This window comes from Galleria mellonella, unplaced genomic scaffold, assembly GCF_026898425.1.
Source record: "Galleria mellonella isolate WM207_F2 unplaced genomic scaffold, CSIRO_AGI_GalMel_v1 utg300, whole genome shotgun sequence".
Classification (NCBI taxonomy): Eukaryota; Metazoa; Arthropoda; class Insecta; order Lepidoptera; family Pyralidae; genus Galleria; species Galleria mellonella.
Genome location: NW_026442068.1, coordinates 67,008 through 86,981, shown reverse-complemented (window position 1 = coordinate 86,981; position 19,974 = coordinate 67,008). Strand labels below are relative to the sequence as shown.

General features: G+C 30.2%; 1 protein-coding gene across 2 annotated transcripts in view; it reads left to right on the top strand.

Annotated features, from left to right (window-relative positions):
* LOC113509075 (DNA-binding protein D-ETS-4-like) overlaps positions 1-19,974 on the top strand; it is a 58,225-nt gene that overhangs the window by 10,868 nt on the left and 27,383 nt on the right. Inside the window, exon 1 of one of the 2 annotated variants that reach the window (XM_052895581.1) lies at positions 10,340-10,575. The exons of the other annotated variant lie outside the window; for it this stretch is intronic. Within the exon in view, the coding sequence (XP_052751541.1) occupies positions 10,498-10,575 (78 nt within the window). The 5' untranslated portion in view covers positions 10,340-10,497. Of the gene's footprint in view, positions 1-10,339; positions 10,576-19,974 lie in introns of those variants that run through there. 2 annotated transcript variants of the gene reach the window in all.

The following is a 19,974-nucleotide window of genomic DNA, read 5'->3' as shown; positions in this document are numbered from 1 at the left end:
ATAAGGAATTATAGATATTTATTATTTGTGTGTGTGGTATGATTGCATAAAAGATTTTGGTTGATAGGCGTTAAATGTACAAAATGTATCTAAGTAATGATAAAATATACAAATTCGTAGTTCAGGGACGGTGTTCATGGAAAAACAAAATAAGAAATATTTTTCTAGTCTGTTGAAGCAAGTTGTATGAAAAGTATAGAAAATAATTTGAACGATTTGTTATATAAATAATTATATTACCCACTTATGTAAAAATATCCGATAAACCTACTTCTATTATTAAATGTGAAAGTTGGCTGAGTATATTGAGTTTATTTATTACAAAGAAAACATTGCACCAGAGGGAGACTTTGTACAAAAGTCGATTGCTTGGGTACCTCTGTCCCATTCGTGTTTCAACCATGAAGCAGTTGTTTGCATGGCTGTGTTTCGGTTTAAAGGGTGGGATATGGCGTGAATTTACTGGGTACAGAGGAATAACACCTGAGTCCTCAGGAATGGCAACGTATGGGGGGTATCATGGGCGAAACAGTATACTCTGTTATGTCCATGGTACTGCTCATGTCTATAGGCGACAGTTACCACTTTCCATCAGGTGGGCCGTCAGCTTGTTTGCCATTCTAAGTTGTATAAAAAAAAAAATCTCTTCATAATATTAGTTAAGAAAATTGTGTTGCTAAGAAAAGTGATAAAAAATTTCTAAATATAACTTTATTCTGTACTCAAGTATGCCTAATATTACAAAGCACTAATTATGCTCACATATTTACTGTCTGACTAATATACGCATTTCATAATATTTTTCTAAGAACTTAAAAAGAATAGACATATTATTCGCGCTCCGATTTTCACTTTATACTATTGAGGTCGAGGACGCGCCGAACGTTACGTGAACCGTCTCCTCTCACTACATAGAGGTGCAAACAAACAGACTTGACATTAGTCTGAGTCGATCTTAATTTACCTACAATGCAAACACAGTATTGTTTTTTCTACTTTTTAAAATGCATGATTGATGGTTATCTCTTAAAACATAGGTAAGAATATTTTTTAGTTAATTTATGAATATATTAGTGATATGTTAAAATAAGTTATTAACATACACTTTAATTGTATATTAAGTCTGTTTAGATGCAAAAGTGTGTTCTAAAAGATTTTTTTATTATTTTTTTAATGATCACATTAAAAAAAAATGCTTGATAAAAAAACGGACTTAATGCTGTATAGCATTCTCTGCTAGTCAACCTTTGGCAAAACAGATATGTAATTATGTAGTGAAAAAAATTAAAACTTATTGAAATATGTATGTGAAAATTGCATCTAAATTGTTCCAGTTATAATAGTGTACAAGACTGTCACATAAATTTTTAGAAGTAAATAGATTGTTAACAAAAATAAATGTTAATAGTTATTAAAAAAAAAAAAAAAAAAAACAATATTTGATTACAGCTGAGTTTAATTTTCTTTTTATCTCGTATAATATTTTGACCGTGGTTTGTACCGTAATTATCCTTCACTTAATGGTAAAGGGTACGAGTAATTACGGTATAACAAATACTATTTAGTAAATAGTTCCTTCTGTGTTATTGAAAAATGATGTGTTCCCAACGTCGTATTAAGGTAAAAAAGTACAAAACATTAAAATGCAGGTTGCTTGTGTAATTATATGTGGAAAAAAACCATTCACCTTCTCTATATTAATGAATACAGGTCACTGACACAATTTGTCTTCTTGCTATTTTCTGTATAAAGAAGTAAATTGTAACTTTTCAATTTCAACCTACCTTTCAGTTTACGTTAAACCATATTATTTGTAAATGTGTACTGATTATAGATTTTTTTAATCAAAGTGAATCAGATTAATTTTGTCTAAATTAAAATTATTTAATGTTACTATTTAAAATAATTACGTTAATTGTATTTTCTTTGCACTATAAATATTGTTTATCTTTAATTAAAAGTTCAAAATAAAACTGCGTTCAAGTGTAAATTAAATTAAGTTTTCGTGTATAAAATGCAATTGTAGAAACAGTCGTTAATATTTTTCGTATTTATTCCAAAAAATAATAATAATTGGGTGAAATACTAATTAAAAAAAAACTAGGTACTAATTAAAAAAGTGCAATAACATAAATTTGGTAATATTTGCTCTCATTGAACAATTTGCCCCGTCTGTTTTGCGTAACGCGTAATCTTTGATCGTTGATTCGCGACTGATTCATAGCGTTGCGAAAGTTCCATCGGACTTAGGTCTCGTAACAGGAAAATGAAAATATTTAGTCGATCATTTCGGATAGCCCCACTTGAGAAATTATGAGTCAACCAGTTAATTACACGGTTTGCACTAGTGCAAGTTACTTGGAAATTTATGTTTCATAATATTAAACTTTTGCATTTTAAACCGACTTAAAAAAAGAAGGTTCACAATTCGGTTGTATTTTTTTTTATATTTGCTATCTCACAACTCTGCCCTTGTAAATTGATTTGGAAATAGTACATTACTGCAGCGGCCAACAACTGAGGCATTGATGGACGAACATGCAAATGTGGGCCGAGGCGTAGCCGAGGCACACATACGTGAGTCCATCAATACCTAGTTGTAGCTAAGGCTTGTATAGTACTGTTTCTCAAAACAATGCGCGGAAATCAAAAACACAATTTTACTTTTTAAGTTCAATGACAAATAACGAACAATAATAATTTTTCACGCGCCAATGAATGTACTGTTGTCTAATATAATACTTATATACTTTATTTTCAGATTAGTCTTATAGAAATTTTATCGAAATCGGTTCAGTAGATTAGTTTAAATCAATATAACTATTATTTATGTAAACTTCTAAATAAAAAAACCTTAAATTATTTACTAGCTGTGGCTGTGTGTGTGACTTTGCCCATCTTGATCTTCATATACTATCCTATATTTAACAGAAAGTGGTCACCAGATGGAGACTGTGTAGAAAAGTCGTTTGCTTGAGCACCTCTGTCCCATTCGTGTTTCTACAGTGAAGCAGTTGTGTTTGCATTGCTGTGTTTCGGTTTGAAGGGTGAGATATGGCAGTGGATTTACAGGGTACAGAGGAATAACACCTGAGTCCTCAGGAATGGTAACGCATGGGGGGTACCATGGGCGAAACAGTATACTCTGTTATGTCCATGGTACTGCTCATGTCTATGGGCGACGGTGACAACTTTCCATTAAATGAGCCATCAGTTTGTTTGCCATTCTAAGTGGCATAAAAAAATATTGTAAATTACTCTATAACTTATTTGTGTACTAAATTTCATTCAAATTTGTTACTTTTTACGTCGTGAAAAATTTACGTGCATTCATCTTCACAAACTTTCGCATTTATAACAATAGTAAGATTGATCAATCTGACTTTATGTATATTTATTTATTTATTTCATTGCCATATCCCACCCTACAAACCGAAACAGTCATGCAAACACAACTGCTTCAGATCAGAAACACGAATGGGACAGTGGTACTCAAGTAGACGACTTTTTACAAAGTCTCTCTCTGATAAGCTAGTACAACTATAACTTTGTAAAATTCCTACATTTAGTACAAATTAGCATGATACTGTCATTCACACTATGATGTGATAATGTATTCGACTGATAATAAATAACTTAACTATTCGATCTCAAAAAATATAAATCGAAAATATATAAAAATAGTTTAATAACAATTGTTATTATTAATTCAGTCGTTAACTGTCCACTGTTGAACATAAGCCTTCCCCATAAGGGGAGTTTTGCCAGTAGTTGCCACACTTAGCAGGCGGATTGGCAAATGCAGTTAGGTTTTTAGATATGTTTTAAGAGGAACTCTGCTATCCATCCCTCGTCCTCCCTTAGTCGCCTCTTACGACACCCACGGGAAAAGAAGGGGTAGCCCATTCTATGCCGGGAACGATACTGCATTTAATAACAATGCTAATTAGGATTATGAATAAATTTACATGTACTGAGGCATAATAACTTAGCTCTCAAAAATGGTAACGTATGGAGGATATCATGGGCGTCACAGTATACTCTGTTATGTCCATGGTACTATTCATGTCTATAGGCGACGGTAACGACTTTCCATCAGGTGACCCGTCAGCTTGTTTGACATTCTAAGTTGCATAAAAAAGCTTTCTGTTTGAAAGCTTTTATCCGTGACTTTGTTCGCAGATGGATATGCTTACTGACTATATAAAATTTGTGATACCTAGTAACTAATAATAAGTATACAATAATATTTGCTTTACATTTGTGAAGTAAATAATATTAGTTCAGTTTCCAGATAACAGATGTCGTTATATTTCTATGAAAAATATTGGTAATCATATTTAATGTCAAAATAACAAATTTAAGGTAAATTTGTTAACAATTTGTTAATAAAACACTTTAAATCGGTTATAAAATAGGAAACCATTTGTTTTTAAGCTGTCGTTTTATAATCGAACGTATCGATGCAAATAATCAATTGTGGGCGTCTTATATCGATTGTGCTTTGAATGCGCTTACGCAGCCCAATGGCGTTGGTGAAAGGGAAACGCGTATTTGCGTCACAGGCACTTTACAGTATGCAGTGTCGGCCTTGGAACATATTTGTGATTATATATTAATAAACGTAATAGCTATTGAGTTGCAGTGAACTGTTTGTGTGTCCGTATGTAATATTAAATTATTTTAAACTTTATAGTACTTAACTAGCGATCCGGACCGGCTTCTCACGGGAGGATAGGATTTTCGAAAATAATATATAGTGTATGTTACTTGCTTATAATGTATATTTATTATAGGTGAAATATTTTTTTAAAATCTATTAAGTAGTTTTTGAGTTTATCCATTATAAAAAAAAAACGATCAAATCCTTTTTCTTTATAATACTCGTATTTATATAGAAGTAAACGACAAGTACAAATATTTATTCCATTTTATTTTTAACCAAAAATGCCCTACTACTGGGGGGAGATTTTCCTCATCTCCTTTTAAAAAAATCCTTTAGAAAAAAGAGAAAAATTTGAAATGTTTTAAGTAATAAGCAAAAAAAAATTGTGATTTTAGCCGAAATAATGCACACGAATGCACTACAAGATGTTTCATATACATCATCATTAAGATGTCAACCGTTAACTGTCCATTGCTCAACATACCCCATAAGCGGCAAGGAGGGCGGCTCCAGTAGTTGTCACGCTGTTGCCTATCCCTCAACTATTAAATTCCCTTAGAATCAAGGGAAAGGAAAGGTTAACCCATTGCCCATGCCGGGACTATACGGCACTATAACTATATATAATTTTGCATTAACATTGATTTATACTTAACTAGTTTTGCCCCGTTGCTTCGTACACGCGGATATCAGAGGTAATATCAAGATAAAACGTACAGCCATTTTTATATTTACCATTTATCGATTAAAATGACAAAAGATCAGCATTCTCATTGGTAAATATAGTCCAACGCTTACGTGCTAATAGGTGCTTGCCTATGGCGTCAATGGTTTGTTATGTAATATTATGTAAGAGAAAAACCGATCTATTTTTCATCATAAAAGTTGCTCTATAAACATAATTCTTGTATATGGTATACAAACAAAATTCTTGTTTGTGGTAGACATACTTCAAGGTTGATCAGAGATTTGAATTTTTATACAAAAACAAAAAAAAAAGACATAAAATAAAAGTATAATAAATTGATAAATAAAGTTTGTGTCTTACAAAATAAAAACCGTTTTAAATAATATTGAATCCATAGAAATTCGTGAAATTTTTGTGGATTAAATCTGTAAATATATCCTGTCAAATGAAAAAAAAAATCCAAATCGGTTTAAAACTAATGAAGCTATGAGGAAACAAATATAAAAAAATCAACCCAATTGTAAACCTCCTTTGTTTGAAGATGGTTGAAAATATAGGTATATATTTTAAATATTGTATATATTTTTTTAAAATAAATAAATAACATAATATTTATTAATCTCAAATGTTTCACTATACAATTCTAGCCTTTTGCTATATAAAGGATTCAGCTTACGTGTATATAGCAATGATGGATAGGTAACTTTTACTTCTCTTGCAATGATATATTGTACGTTCTTTCTGTAGTCTTCCAACTGGTACATCTAGATGGAGTAATGCGCCCCGAATTGTCATGTGTTCGTTTGGGGTATGCCAAATGCGTTGGGCCACTAGTTATTTTCTATAATATAACACCCTATTATTCGTACCTTGAACTTGAAAAAAAAAAGTGGTGACAAACTGTATTAATACTGCGTTACTACACGGAAATATATTAATATCAAATTATCAAAGTGCCATTACGTAGATATTCTACTTAAATATTTATAAATTTATTGATAATTATTGATTCACTCCATAATCTATTACCAGGTGGTATAATTTTGTATACGTAATTTGTCCGAATTGATAATTATTGTTACATTTTCAATTATTTCTACCTAGTTCAGCAAGATATATTTTTAAAAGTCTCTCTAATGCAATGTTAGATTCGTTATTTTAGGAAAATGAGGTTTCAGATTCGATACTCGATTCGGCCAAGTAGTTTGTTGGAATGTTCATCGCCAGCTGTCTTTTTGTTTTTACAACACAGGGGGCAAACGAGCATGCGGCTCACCTGATGGTAAGTGACTACCGCCGCCCATAATCACCCACAGCACCAGCGACATTGCAGGTGTGCTGCCGGCCTTTTAAAAAGGAATATACTCTTTTCTTGCAGGTTATGTTGTCGTATCGGTTCGGAAATACTGCTGCTGGAAGTTGATTCCAAAGAATAGTTGTGCGTTATGTTGTCTCATAACAGAATATCTCTTTAAAGAACAACAGATAGTGCCATAGTTTATGTAGCCTTTATACAAATACCATTTTTTATAAGTAGCGATTATGGGAATTACCACAGACACTACAGTAATATAATCTGTGTTGTTCATACCTCTAGGCAACGGTTATCGCTTTCTGAGATCAGCCATCTGTTTACTACTATTTTGAGTAGTACAGTCAGCAGCAAAAATTAATTTGGCTGTATTACATTTCAGCTATTCAAAATTCTCAAAAACCCTTTTGTATGTAAGTTCTGTTTATAAATATGCTGGTTCTTTTCTTTATGATGTCATTTATTAATTATATTAATTTTTAATCAAATCATATTTACTCGCTTGCTACATGGTAAAATAAGATGTTACATCTACAAGTAGGTACATAACATGCAGCACCCCGTAGAGGTATGCAAATATTAAACTGTCTTTAGTATCTACATTATATTACAATTATAAAGTACAAACGTCTTTCAAATTACAGTATTTTTTATGTCGAATTATCATAAAAAAATTTAAATAAAAAATACTATCTACTGACGTGTATTGTGTTATTAATTATCTATTTTTATATAAAACAAAAAGACAAAAAACTATAATTATCAATTTCTATGAGGGTTAATTATATACAAGTTCAATAAGATTAGCAAAAAAATTGGACGACCTATAATTTTCTATTAATTCTATCTCTAATCTCATAAGATTATAATTAACTGTATGTAACAAATTTTATTACAAGGTTACAAGTGGCATGACGAAAAGGAGGTCTATGCCCAGCAGTGGGTTAATATGGGCTTATTAAATAGATATAAATAGAATCAACCTTGATTTTTATTAAAAAAAAAAAGATATTTTTTTATACAACTTAGAATGGCAAACAAGCTGACATGTATGCCGGTTATGTACGGGTTTTTAATGACTGTCATTTTAGACATAGTACAATTAAATAAATATATGTGAACTTATAATGGCAAACAAGCTGACGGCCCACCTGATGGAAAGTGGTAACCGTCGCCTATAGACATGAGCAGTACCATGTACATAACAGAGTATACTGTTACGCCCATGATATCCCCCATGCGTTGCCAATCCTGAGGACTCAGATGTTATTCCTCTGTATCGTGTAAATTCACGCCCTTCAAACCGAAACACAGCCATGCAAACACAACTGCTTTACGGTTGAAACACGAATAGGACAGAGGTAGCCAAGCAAACGACTTTTGTACAAAGTCTCCCTCTGGTAAAAATAAAAATTACGAATAACAATAACTTTAGAAGACAATAATATTAAAATCAATTTAAAATGCCAATGATTAATCATTCCCTTCTTACGCAAAGCATAAAAACGGTTTAAAATTCTCCGTAACGAATCTTTTAACCACGGAAATCGATGCACTCGTCACGGCTCGTCGAGATAGAGCACGATTAGAGACATATCAAAAGGTTAAATACCTATTTCAGTTTAATACATTTACCCGTGACTTTACTAGGGATGGGTAATGTATAGCAACATCTATATATTTTAGTTACAATATATATTATAATATAGTTATATACTGATCCAATAGCGAATAAGTAAAAACAGTTTTCCCCAGCCCTTCTTGCAAACCGTCACGATTAGTTCCTGATGAATTTGCTCTATAGGCAAACTAAACTGCCTTTATCTTCACGTATCGGGAACAACTCACTCAACATGGGTGGAAAGGGATTATTAACAGTGTCTAACAGCTTCGTTGCTAGCAATACGGGTGTATTCAGGTCGACTTCCATTCCCCCTGGAAACTACTGTGGTTAAATCTAGGTGAATTCGTCATGATGAGCCTGACCTGTTTTTATCTTCATTTATTATTAGTCACTGGTAGTCCACTAGTGTATACTAAAAATGTAAGTAGAGTTAGTATTCTATTTTTATCTATAACAATAAGCCTCACTCAACACACCCCGTCAGCATATACCGGCGCAGACGGGGTTATCATTCTATTTCCATTCGTTGACTCTACTTACCGTTTCTCACCAGATGCGCCGTCAGCTAGCTTATTTGCTATTCCAAATCGAATAAAAAACATACAAATAAATATAAAGAGACGCGCGTTTTAAATATTAATTTGACATGGTAACAGAACAACTAGTTGGTTCGTACAATTGTACAACATAATGCGGTATTTTGTCTCGAGACATCAAGTGGGAAAACCGGGGACCTTGAGAACCGGTTCCAATCACTGCTTGGGCCAAGACTCACGAGCTTCGGCGAACTCGCTCGGTAGACGCTGGAAATAAGATGCGATTTCTATAACTGATGTTTATTAATAGTTACAGAATTATTATTATTTATTAATAATTACAGAATTACCAGTTCTATTTTTAAATTATAAATTTTTTAAAATGCACTTTATTTCTAATTTTAATTGAATTTTTCATTTTTATTTGTAATATATATAATAATTATTTATAATAAGTTTGATATCTCCTATAATTATTTGTGTTATAAAATTTTTGTTTCATATAAATTCAAGAAACTCAAATAGTACCTACATTTTATTATTATGATAGGATTTTATTTTTATTTTTTGTCCGTATCTTAAAGTTTATTAATATTTACTAATTAATATATATGTAATTGTGATCATAACTTTTCTTTGTTTTAATTAAGCTCGTTTCTTAAACAAATTTGATTTAGTTTATAAAAACGGAACTGCACATCAAGTTTGAATAAGTTTTGAACAAGTTATTTGCATATATATTATATAAATGTATATATTTCATGAGCTAGTAGCGCCATCTATTTTTTTACCTGTTATTATACCTATTACGACATCTAGTGAATAGTGTATGAATTAGGAAATCAATAAAGGCATCTTCATATTCTATAATAGCATATCGTTAGCATATATAGTAATCTTTGAGATTACATTAATATCCTTATATCTGCTCTAATAGCCAAGATCAAAGCGCGTACTCGTATATTTAAATGAATTTGTTTTAGTGAAGTTATTGTAATAAAATGTTATAATTAGATTGTGTAATCTAAATATAGAAATTAAAATTTAAAATTCCCTTAAAATTTTCGATTTATAATAAAATATTTAATTCGAAATTTTTAATGATATCATATATCACATTCTAACGATGCTTTGTTATTTAAAAATTTGTAAATACAGGATGAATATCTTTTTTTTTTTTAAATGATGTATTTTTTAACAATGAAAACATTTTAAAATACGAATCCATCTAGTACACATATAATATAGTTTGTATTTTGCAAAATGTCTTTTAATCTATAGTTTTTTAATAACAAATATTTTCTTACGGTACAATTGATAATAAATATGTAAACATTAAATTTCTTATTATTCAAACACTATCTACAAGTGTTCTAACAATAATATTACAATTAATAGCTTTTTTTTTATTTTAAAAAGTATTTTCATAACTTTTATTATCTTATCCAAAAACAGGCGAACTTTGTCCATTTTGATAACATTCAGATATGGTTTATCTTATATATACCTAGCTAGCATGAAATGAAATGGCGTATTATCAATCGAACTGTTGGTCAGCTAACTTACAATATTTGAATTCGATTTTTGTAAACAACATATCAATATTTGCCTAAATGCAGTTTTCTTTAAGAAGTTGATCTTTGACACTATCAGTACGGGAAGTAAATAGAAATGTATTCTTACATTAGAAGTGTATACGCAGAAAAGAGGAATAACTCGTCGCCTCACTGCACAGATGAGTGTTGCCAGGTAAAAAGTTTAATTACTTATTAAATATACATAATATATTGTATAATATAATAAATGAATCTCTTTATGATAACTTTTATAAAATGTAATATATCTACTTACTGGTATTGTGAAGAAAAAGAAACACAATGATTAACATTTTTCCTTTACTGTTCATTGCACTAACACAAAATGTGTTAAATTTATAAGTATAAATATGCTCTTAAAAATCGTTATTTTTTATGGTTCTACTGTAGTTTCGAAAAAGTATCTGTTGAGAAGTATAGAAAAAAAAATCAGTTAATTATCTTTTAATAAAATCAAATTTCTATAGTTAGACACTTTTATAAAAATAAATTTATACTTTTAATAATTTTTTGTTAATTAAAATGTATATATTCTTCTCTCTTGAGTTGAATTCTTAATTTCAATCAAAATAACAGAATATACTTAATAAATATCTTAGAAATAAGAAAACTAGGTTTGACTCTACACTTTTTTATACCACAAACGTGGCAAACAAACATACAGCCCGTCTGATGGTTTTGGTGCAACGCAACACTAGAGGTATCACGTACGCATTGTCGACTTATTTAAAGATTAGATATATATTTTTTGTAGTAAAAATTGTTGTCTTATTCATTGTTTAGTCAATTTAGTTTCATGTAAGAAGAATTCTCTTAGTTGATGCTAAGTACTCAAATGATGAAACATTGTTAATCATAACACAAATGGATTATTACTGGATTACATATAGTTAATGTTATCAACATTAGATTATTTTTAAACTATGATAGATATTTTGTAATTTATTATTATATATATGATAGTTTCATAATTTCATAGTTAGAAAAAATCAAATGATTCTTATAAATTATTAAATTTTGCATTCAATTTATTCTTTAGTACTTTAAATTTAGTATAAAGAAAGAAAGAGAAGGAAACGTGAGCTTGTTACTGATGAAAAGAAAGAAAGTAAGAGATGAAAGACTGAGCTTATACAATTATTACTTAATTGCACCGCATTCTTAAAACTTATAAACAAAAATATACTATTATTAAAATATAAAATCACGGTTATCTACACATACTTAGCGATTTTATTTATCGATGTAAGTATTGTGACAAAAACTGATACTTTCTTACATTTACAGTACACTCAACTACTAGCATAGTGTCAAATTATGTGTGATTCAATCAAATATTGATGAAAATATTCAGCTACAAAAATCCCTAAAAATTAAAATAAAAAGTTATTATTAATGAAGTAATTATTTTTGTTACATAACTAACATCAATAAACTGCAAGGAAGCACCATCAACCAAGTATTATCGACTAAGTTGAATATTGATGCATATATAATTGCATATATAAGTCGTAAACATATTAATGAAAGAATTGGATGTTTATTATATGCAACAGATTATATAAATAAAAAGTTCTTTTTTACATAAATTGTTATATAATATCTCGCATATGCAACTTAGATTTTTGTAAAACTTTCGGTGCTGACCGTACAATGTTGACTTGAATTACAATCATTGACTGAAATATTAGTTATTAATATCCAAAATACATGTAGAAGTTATTATATCTGTTTATCTTGTAAGAGACGTGGTCTAAAGGTTTATAAATCAAGTACAAAGTTTATCCTAATGATAAAATAGAAAATTCTAAAAATACAGACTTTAACTAATCAACGTTATTTTTAAAAACAAGTTTTCATGGAATACTGATTAGAAAGATAACTAGCTATTGTTATAGACAAAGTAAAATTATATTGTCGATTTTGATAACGAAAAAGGGCTATATTTGTAGTATTATTTTATGATTTAGAATAATTACGTAGTACGTTTTACGTTAAATTATATTGATACATTATATTATATTAATATTACATATATTACATTACGTTTACATTAAATATTACACTAATATTTCATACATTTATATTACATTACATTTATATTTATTATATTATTATGTATTATAATATTGATTAATTAATATTGTTTTTGTTAATATTTTTAAATGCAATAATACTTAACAATTCACGTGACTTCCTAAAATTACAATAGATACGCATAATGAATGTAATTCCGCACGAAACATTAAATTATATTATGTTATTCTCTAATAGAAATATTACATTATTACATTACATTCACAATTAGAGTATTACTTTATTTACAGTATTTATATACATGTTTTTAGATGCAATACCACTAAACTAATTTATAATTTCCTAGAATCAATAATAGCATACCCATATAACGAATGCAATACCGCACGATTCTATAAATAGACTATCAATAAGTTATGTAAGTGGGAATGCCTGACTTACGTACAGTTTATTGCAATCCATAAGTCATTATGAAAACCCATCCATAAATCCTTAAGCCCACGCTAAGAGTAATACAAAAAGTTATTTGCACCGCGTCACCGTTGTCGCGTGACAATACTTATTCTGTTATGTAAGTGTTTGTGTATGATGTGTCACATTCGATGTTGTACATTCATTAGTTATTAACTAGACAATGCACGTGACTTTGCTCGCACTTTTTATGATGTCATTACTTTAAATGTAGGGTTTGTAAGTCTGGGTTAGGTATATGATGCGATACAGTTAATTTTTTTGTAATCAATATTTACATAAATTGACATGTTCCAAATAAAAAAAAATGTGTTTTATATTATAAATTCATTGTTAATTAACTAGATAATACATATGGCTTTGTTCACACTTTAATGACGTCATTAGTCAATATAAAAGGTTTTGTAGATCTAGGGTCAGTCATATATGTTGTCTCAAATTTGAAGAGTCAACCAAAATAAGTTACACAAGCTTAACGTTTTATTTTCGGATTAACAAAATGCATTTTTTAGAAAGTTAGCTTAATAAAAAAAAAATAACACTCAATTATGTTACAAATGCGAATTTCAGACGGAAAGTTTGAATATGAATAAATAGTATTATATATTTTTTTACTGTCCAACTAATAGAGTTATTATCGTTTTTATTTGGTAAATAATTAAAAAATATATAAACATGCATATAAAATATAATGGTACATTCGATCTTTGGCATTTTGACATCTTTGTTGGTGCTGACATTTGATGATGATGCGCTAGACTGTGCTAAATCATAAATAAAATAAATGTTTAAGAAAGTAGTAACGGTTTAAAATATTTTGTTGATATTAAAATACAAAATTAATTGCTTTATTTAAACATTTAAAATACGAGTATAAAGAATAAAAAGGTTAAAAATATAAATCTGAACTATCTATGTAAATTGACATTATAAAAAGGAAAGATTTGATATTTTATTTGTAATGTTTATCTATTAAAAAATATTAAAATGACTATAAAATTTTGTGCACTTGTACAAAGCTGCATTATCAATGAATAATTATGAGATTTATTTTATTAAAAAAAAAAACACGAGGAGTGAGGAGTATTCATTAGTACTTTATAAAAATGATCAACATCAATTTTAATAAATTGGGACAAAAAAATCGTACAATTTAGCTTAAAAATTCCGAAAATATAACCATTATCCTTTTTATGTAGATTTAAACCTTTTCATGTTCTAATATCGATTAATAAAATAAAAAAATCTGTTTTTCTTTTTCTAAGGTTGAGGAAATACATGTTGCACCATATAGTATTATAACAATAAGTTTTAAAATCAATTGACATGATCACGACTATATCCAGGTGACATAATCGAAAACATTCGACTGTTGCCATTTTGATAAACACATCACTCCACTTTTCGACGTTGCGTTGAATACATTTATTTTCCAATTGGTAGGGGGCAAATCGTATGACATGATGACTTAATGAATAATGATAATATCATTTTGCACAGATTCCGGAGTCCACGTTTTTGTTATTATTAATTTACTTATCACAATCAGCTGATTCGTGGAATTTTTTATGTATAAAATAAAAAAAAAGTTTTATATTTATTAATTAATAGTTAATTATTATTTATTAAAAATAATATTTAATTTTTTTTTTATTAAATACAATACAAAAATATACGTTGAATATATAATGAGTATTTTTCAAAACAGTATTGAAATTTAAATATTAATAATAAATTAAACGTGGGTATAATTAATTAAGTATTTAATATTTTTTTTTATTAATCAACAGACTAATATAAAATTACGTATAGTTATATGAGTCACAAACAACTAATTTGATTTTTAAATTAAAAATCAATTATGATTTATCGTACGATTTACCTTATACCGTTAAACAAGCGATTTCTTGTTTTAAAGTTAACAGTTTAAACTGACGTAATGTAGGTAAAAATAAAAACTTTAAACATGAGTAATCTATTGAATTAATTATAAATATATTAAATTTAAGTATTTTTAATATTATTCTTTGTGTATTAAATTATTTATTTATTTAACTCTTTATTGCACCATAAATAAAAATATACAATGACAAGTGAATAATTCAAGTGAAATACAGTAACATAAATACAGATTGAAATATACACATAAAAGTACAAAAGGCGGTCTTATCGCTAGGGAAATCTCTTACAGACAACCTTTGGTTAAAGGAGAACAGATAGAAGTGGGCAGGTGGCGCAAGAGTTAATTAATAATTTTTCGTGCATAAAATACAAAAACCTGTAATGCACAAAAATATCAAATGCATATAATTTATTAAACTACTTTATTTTTTGTTTATTTATTGTATATTATATTTATAGTTAAGTTATTATATATATATATATATATATATATATATATATATATATATATATATATATATATATATATATATATATATATATATATATATATATATATACTTTTTATCTCGGTCAATAAAAACTCGTCACCCGTGAAATAAATATTAATGAAGTACTAAATCAGAGCTACAATGAAGGCGTCAATGTAATAGCATCTCATAATTTGCCTTCAAAATCTTTTCTCTTTATCTATTTATATTATAATTATTATTTTTTTCATATAATTAGTAAATAAATCTAGTTACAGGTATTTTTTTTTTTTTAATAAAAGGAGTAAATACTCACAATGAAGAATCGACTCGTTGATGTCTTTCTTTCTGTCATATTTTTGCTGTAACAAAGGGACAGCATTACTTAGCTTGTATATTATATATAATTGTACATATATATTTACATATACAGATTATTTATTATTATTTCTATAGGTTAGTGTATACCACAGCTTCGTCTGCACATTTGAGATACGTTTATTGACCGAGATAAAAAAATGTACTGAATTTACAATATCCCTTATTATGTTCGCTCTAACATAACAAATATAACATAAATATGTAAAATATTTAATTAGTCCAAATAATTTAATAACATGAACAATGAATGAACAGTAAAATTTTTGTGTCTGTCTGATTGTTCGTTATAGAAACAAAAACTACTCGACAGATTTTAATGAAACTTGATACAATTATTCTTCATACTCCTGGGCAGGGTATAGTATACTTTTCATCACGCTACGATCAATAGGAGCAGAGCAGTGAAGCGAAATATCAAAAATGTCCACCCGTACGATGCCGGGACGGGCCGCTAGTATAACATAAATATGTAAAATATTTACTTAATCAAAATAATTTAATAACATGAACAATGAATGAACACTAATACTAGGCTCCGAGCAATCTAATAATTTGCTTGGTGACGCCTTGTTTAGAGGCCAAACACGTGTCGCAAAACGTGCATGAACAAAATAACAGTCGGAGATAAAATGTTAATATGGAAGGTTGTGAAACTTCTGGTAGTAATAGTGGTGGTAAATTTTTGAGTGTTAGCAGTCATAGACATACTAATGGTAGTGGAATTCAACAAAATAATTCTAAACAAATAACCAGTGATATGAACTTCTGCATGATAACGCATAGTTCAATAAAGTAAATTAATTTAATTAAAATTGCACGACGGCGGGATAATTTCATATTTATATATACTAAAGTAATCACGTTTTGATTATGTCTGTATGTCATATAGCAAATATGTGGTGTACATACAGATCGGTTATTAAACATACTGGTTTTTATGTAATTAAAAAATAAACAGTCATATGACGTAATTGTCTCACGTTTGTACGGGCGTCATTCGTTGCGCTTGTATGTGTGTATAATGAACACATACATATTGGTTGTGTACTTATTGTGTTGTAAAATACACAAGCTTCAATGTGCACTTGTACAGGAAATTCTTTTGTATTTAAATACGTATTATAAAGCTGTGTCCACATTGGAAAATTCACGTGTAACGAACATTCGCCAACGAATATTCGGGAACTGTTGATACCCCAAGTTTTTAATTGATTTTAAAAAATAAATCTAGAAAACTAGGATCTCTATTTATTGGTTTTTCTTATGAACGCTCCATTTAATTTTATTTTACTCAAACATATACCAGTAAGACGTGGTACAAAATATGGAATTAATGCTATGCCTACCAACTTACTTTTTGGTGATGCAGAGATACATTGTAGTTTGGCGTTATATAAAATAACTAGCTCGAACTTTTGGCATATCCTGCGTGAATTAATATATAAAGTATAGAGCGCTAAACTAGGATATAACTTACCAGTGTACCAAATTTTATTAAAATCTGTTAAGTAGTTTTTGCGTGAAGCATTCTTAGAAACATTTGCATTTACAATATTAATAGAATTATGTCAGTCAATTCTACTTACTTCTCCAACATAGCTAATGTATCATCAAATCAGTCATTAACTGTCTACTGTTAGGGGGAAAGGGATTGTTAGTACTAGAGACTGAGAATCCCATTGCTAGCAATATACCCAACCAGGTTGAACTCCTCGCGGTTCTCCCTGGAAACTATCATGATTAATTCCTGATGAATTCATCATGATGGGATAACTGGCCTGTTTTCATTCTCATCTATCACCATTCACTGGTGCTCCGCCAGCGTATCCCGTTAGCGCAGGCGGGGTTATCATACCATTTTCACCCATAAAAAAAAAAACTGTCTACTGTTAAACATAAGTCTCTCTCATAAGAGACGTTTTGCCAGTAGTTGCCTCGATTGAGAGGTGGTTTGGTACCCGCAATTAAACTTTGGTGATATTTTAAGAGGGACGCTGCTGTCCATCTCTCGTCTTTTAAATTCATTTAGTCACCTCCTAGGCCACCTACGTGAAAGAAAAGGATAGCCTATTCTATGCCGGAATCACACGGTACGATTGCACTATATAAAAATTCGCAACTATTTTCCCCGGCTTGATGTACAGACATACTAGATCGAAATGGTCAGTAAGCGGTGAATTCCTATTTAACTATATAACCATGTCAAATTGGACTTCCGTAGCGTAACAGTCGTCATCGTTTGTTTACAAAAATCCGTGACGTTATAGTTGTACATCACTGGACAATACTGAGCTCTGAATAGGAAATGGACTCTAAAAACTCCCTAGTTCCCGGTTCTGTCGAGTTCAATTATTTTTGTCATTTAAACCAAATGTCGTGAATCAGCTTTACTTGTATGAGTGTATATTGATTACAAAAATGTGATAATCATGTTATCAGCGGTTAACTATTGCAATTAAGCTTTAGTGATGTTTTAATTGGGACGCTGCTGTTTATCGTCGAGTAGACGCAACTTAGAATGGCAAACAAGCTGACGGCCCACCTGATAAAAAATGGTAACTGTCGCCTATAGACATAAGCAGTACCATAGACATAACAGAGTATATTTCCCCCAATACTGATACCCCCAATGCGTTGCCATTCCTGAGGATTCAGCTGTTATTCCTCTATACCCAGTAAATTCACTGCCATATCCCACCCTTCAAATCGAAACACAGCCATTTAAACACAACTGCTTCACAGTAGAAACACAATTAAGAGGTGCCCAAGTAAACGACTTTTGTACAAAGTCTCCCTCTGGTAAATGTAATTCGTTAATACATTTCTGTTCAGTGATTTTATTATGAACTAGCGGCTCGTCCTGGCGTCGCACGGTTGGACATTTTTACATTTTAAAAAGCGCCCATTAAGACTACATACGCGACGGAATCTTAAAAATGAAGTAGCTTCTCCTGTTTTCCCAACATTTCCCTTCACTGCTCTGCTCCTATCGATTGTAGCGTGATGAAAAGTATACTATAACCTGTCCAGGAGTATGAAGAATAATTGTACCAAGTTTCTTTAAAATCCGCCGAGCAGTTTTTGTTTCTATAACGAACATAAAGACAGGCAGACAAAAATTTAACTGATTGCATTTTTGGCATCAGTATCGATCACTAATCACCCCCTGATAGTTATTTTGGAAATATATTTCATGTACAGAATTGACCTCTCTACAGATTTATTATAAGTATAGATTAACAAATGGGTTTCTATGTGTTGCGTTACAGTATTCGTCATAGCGATAGTACGCCACAAAGATAACCTCAGACATTAATGTTTGAATTAATTCATAATCACGTGACGCCTGTTTACTCGGTTGGGATTTTAACTTTAATGAAATTGTCAATTAGTCTAATAATCTTACCAATATTATAAACGTAAAACATTGTAAAGAGGGGGGAAGGGATTATTAATAATGGGGTCTAATGGGACCTCCACGCGGTTATCCCTGGAAACCGTCGTGGTTAATTCTAGTGGAATTCGTCACGACGGGCTAACTGACCTGCTTTCATCCTCATCTATCATCACACAGGTGCCCCACCAGCGTATACCGATAGCGCAGGTGAGGTTACCATTCCATTATCACCCATTAAAAAAAAACATTATAAAAATGTTTGTATGTTTATTACTCAATTATGAATAAATGGCTAAACGGATTTGAATGAGTTTTCGTGGACTTTTGTTATACAACTATAATGGCAAACAAGCATACGGCCCGTCTGATAGTAAATGGGGTTATCGTAGCCTATAGACGTCTGTAACACCAGGGATGTCACGCGCGCATTGCCGGCACTAAAAAAAACTTAATACGCCTTTTTTTTAAAAACCTTATGGTATACAATTTGAGTATTCGTGGAAGGAAGCTCCTCTAATACCGTACTGTGCGTAATCATTCTGGTTCTAAGTTATGAGAATGGATTCCTTGTTGATAGCGAGTGTTACGATGGTGAAAGGTAGGTGTAGGTAGTATATTTCTTCAGAACACAATCCCTTATACGAGGTTTACGTATAAAAGTTTTTTAAAAATTTTATTTTACAATTATTCAGGTAAATCAATTTTATCCCCTTCAAAGTTTTCCACTGTGAGAAGGAGGTTTCTCAATATCCATTTATGTCCCCCAAATGCAAGAAGAAGTCTGTGCGTAATCATTTTTGGTTCTAAGTCGTGCCACACGAGCTGAGAATGGATTTTCCATCAACTGTTGATAGGACGAGTCAACATTGTCTCGGCCCTCTCTGACGATGGTGAA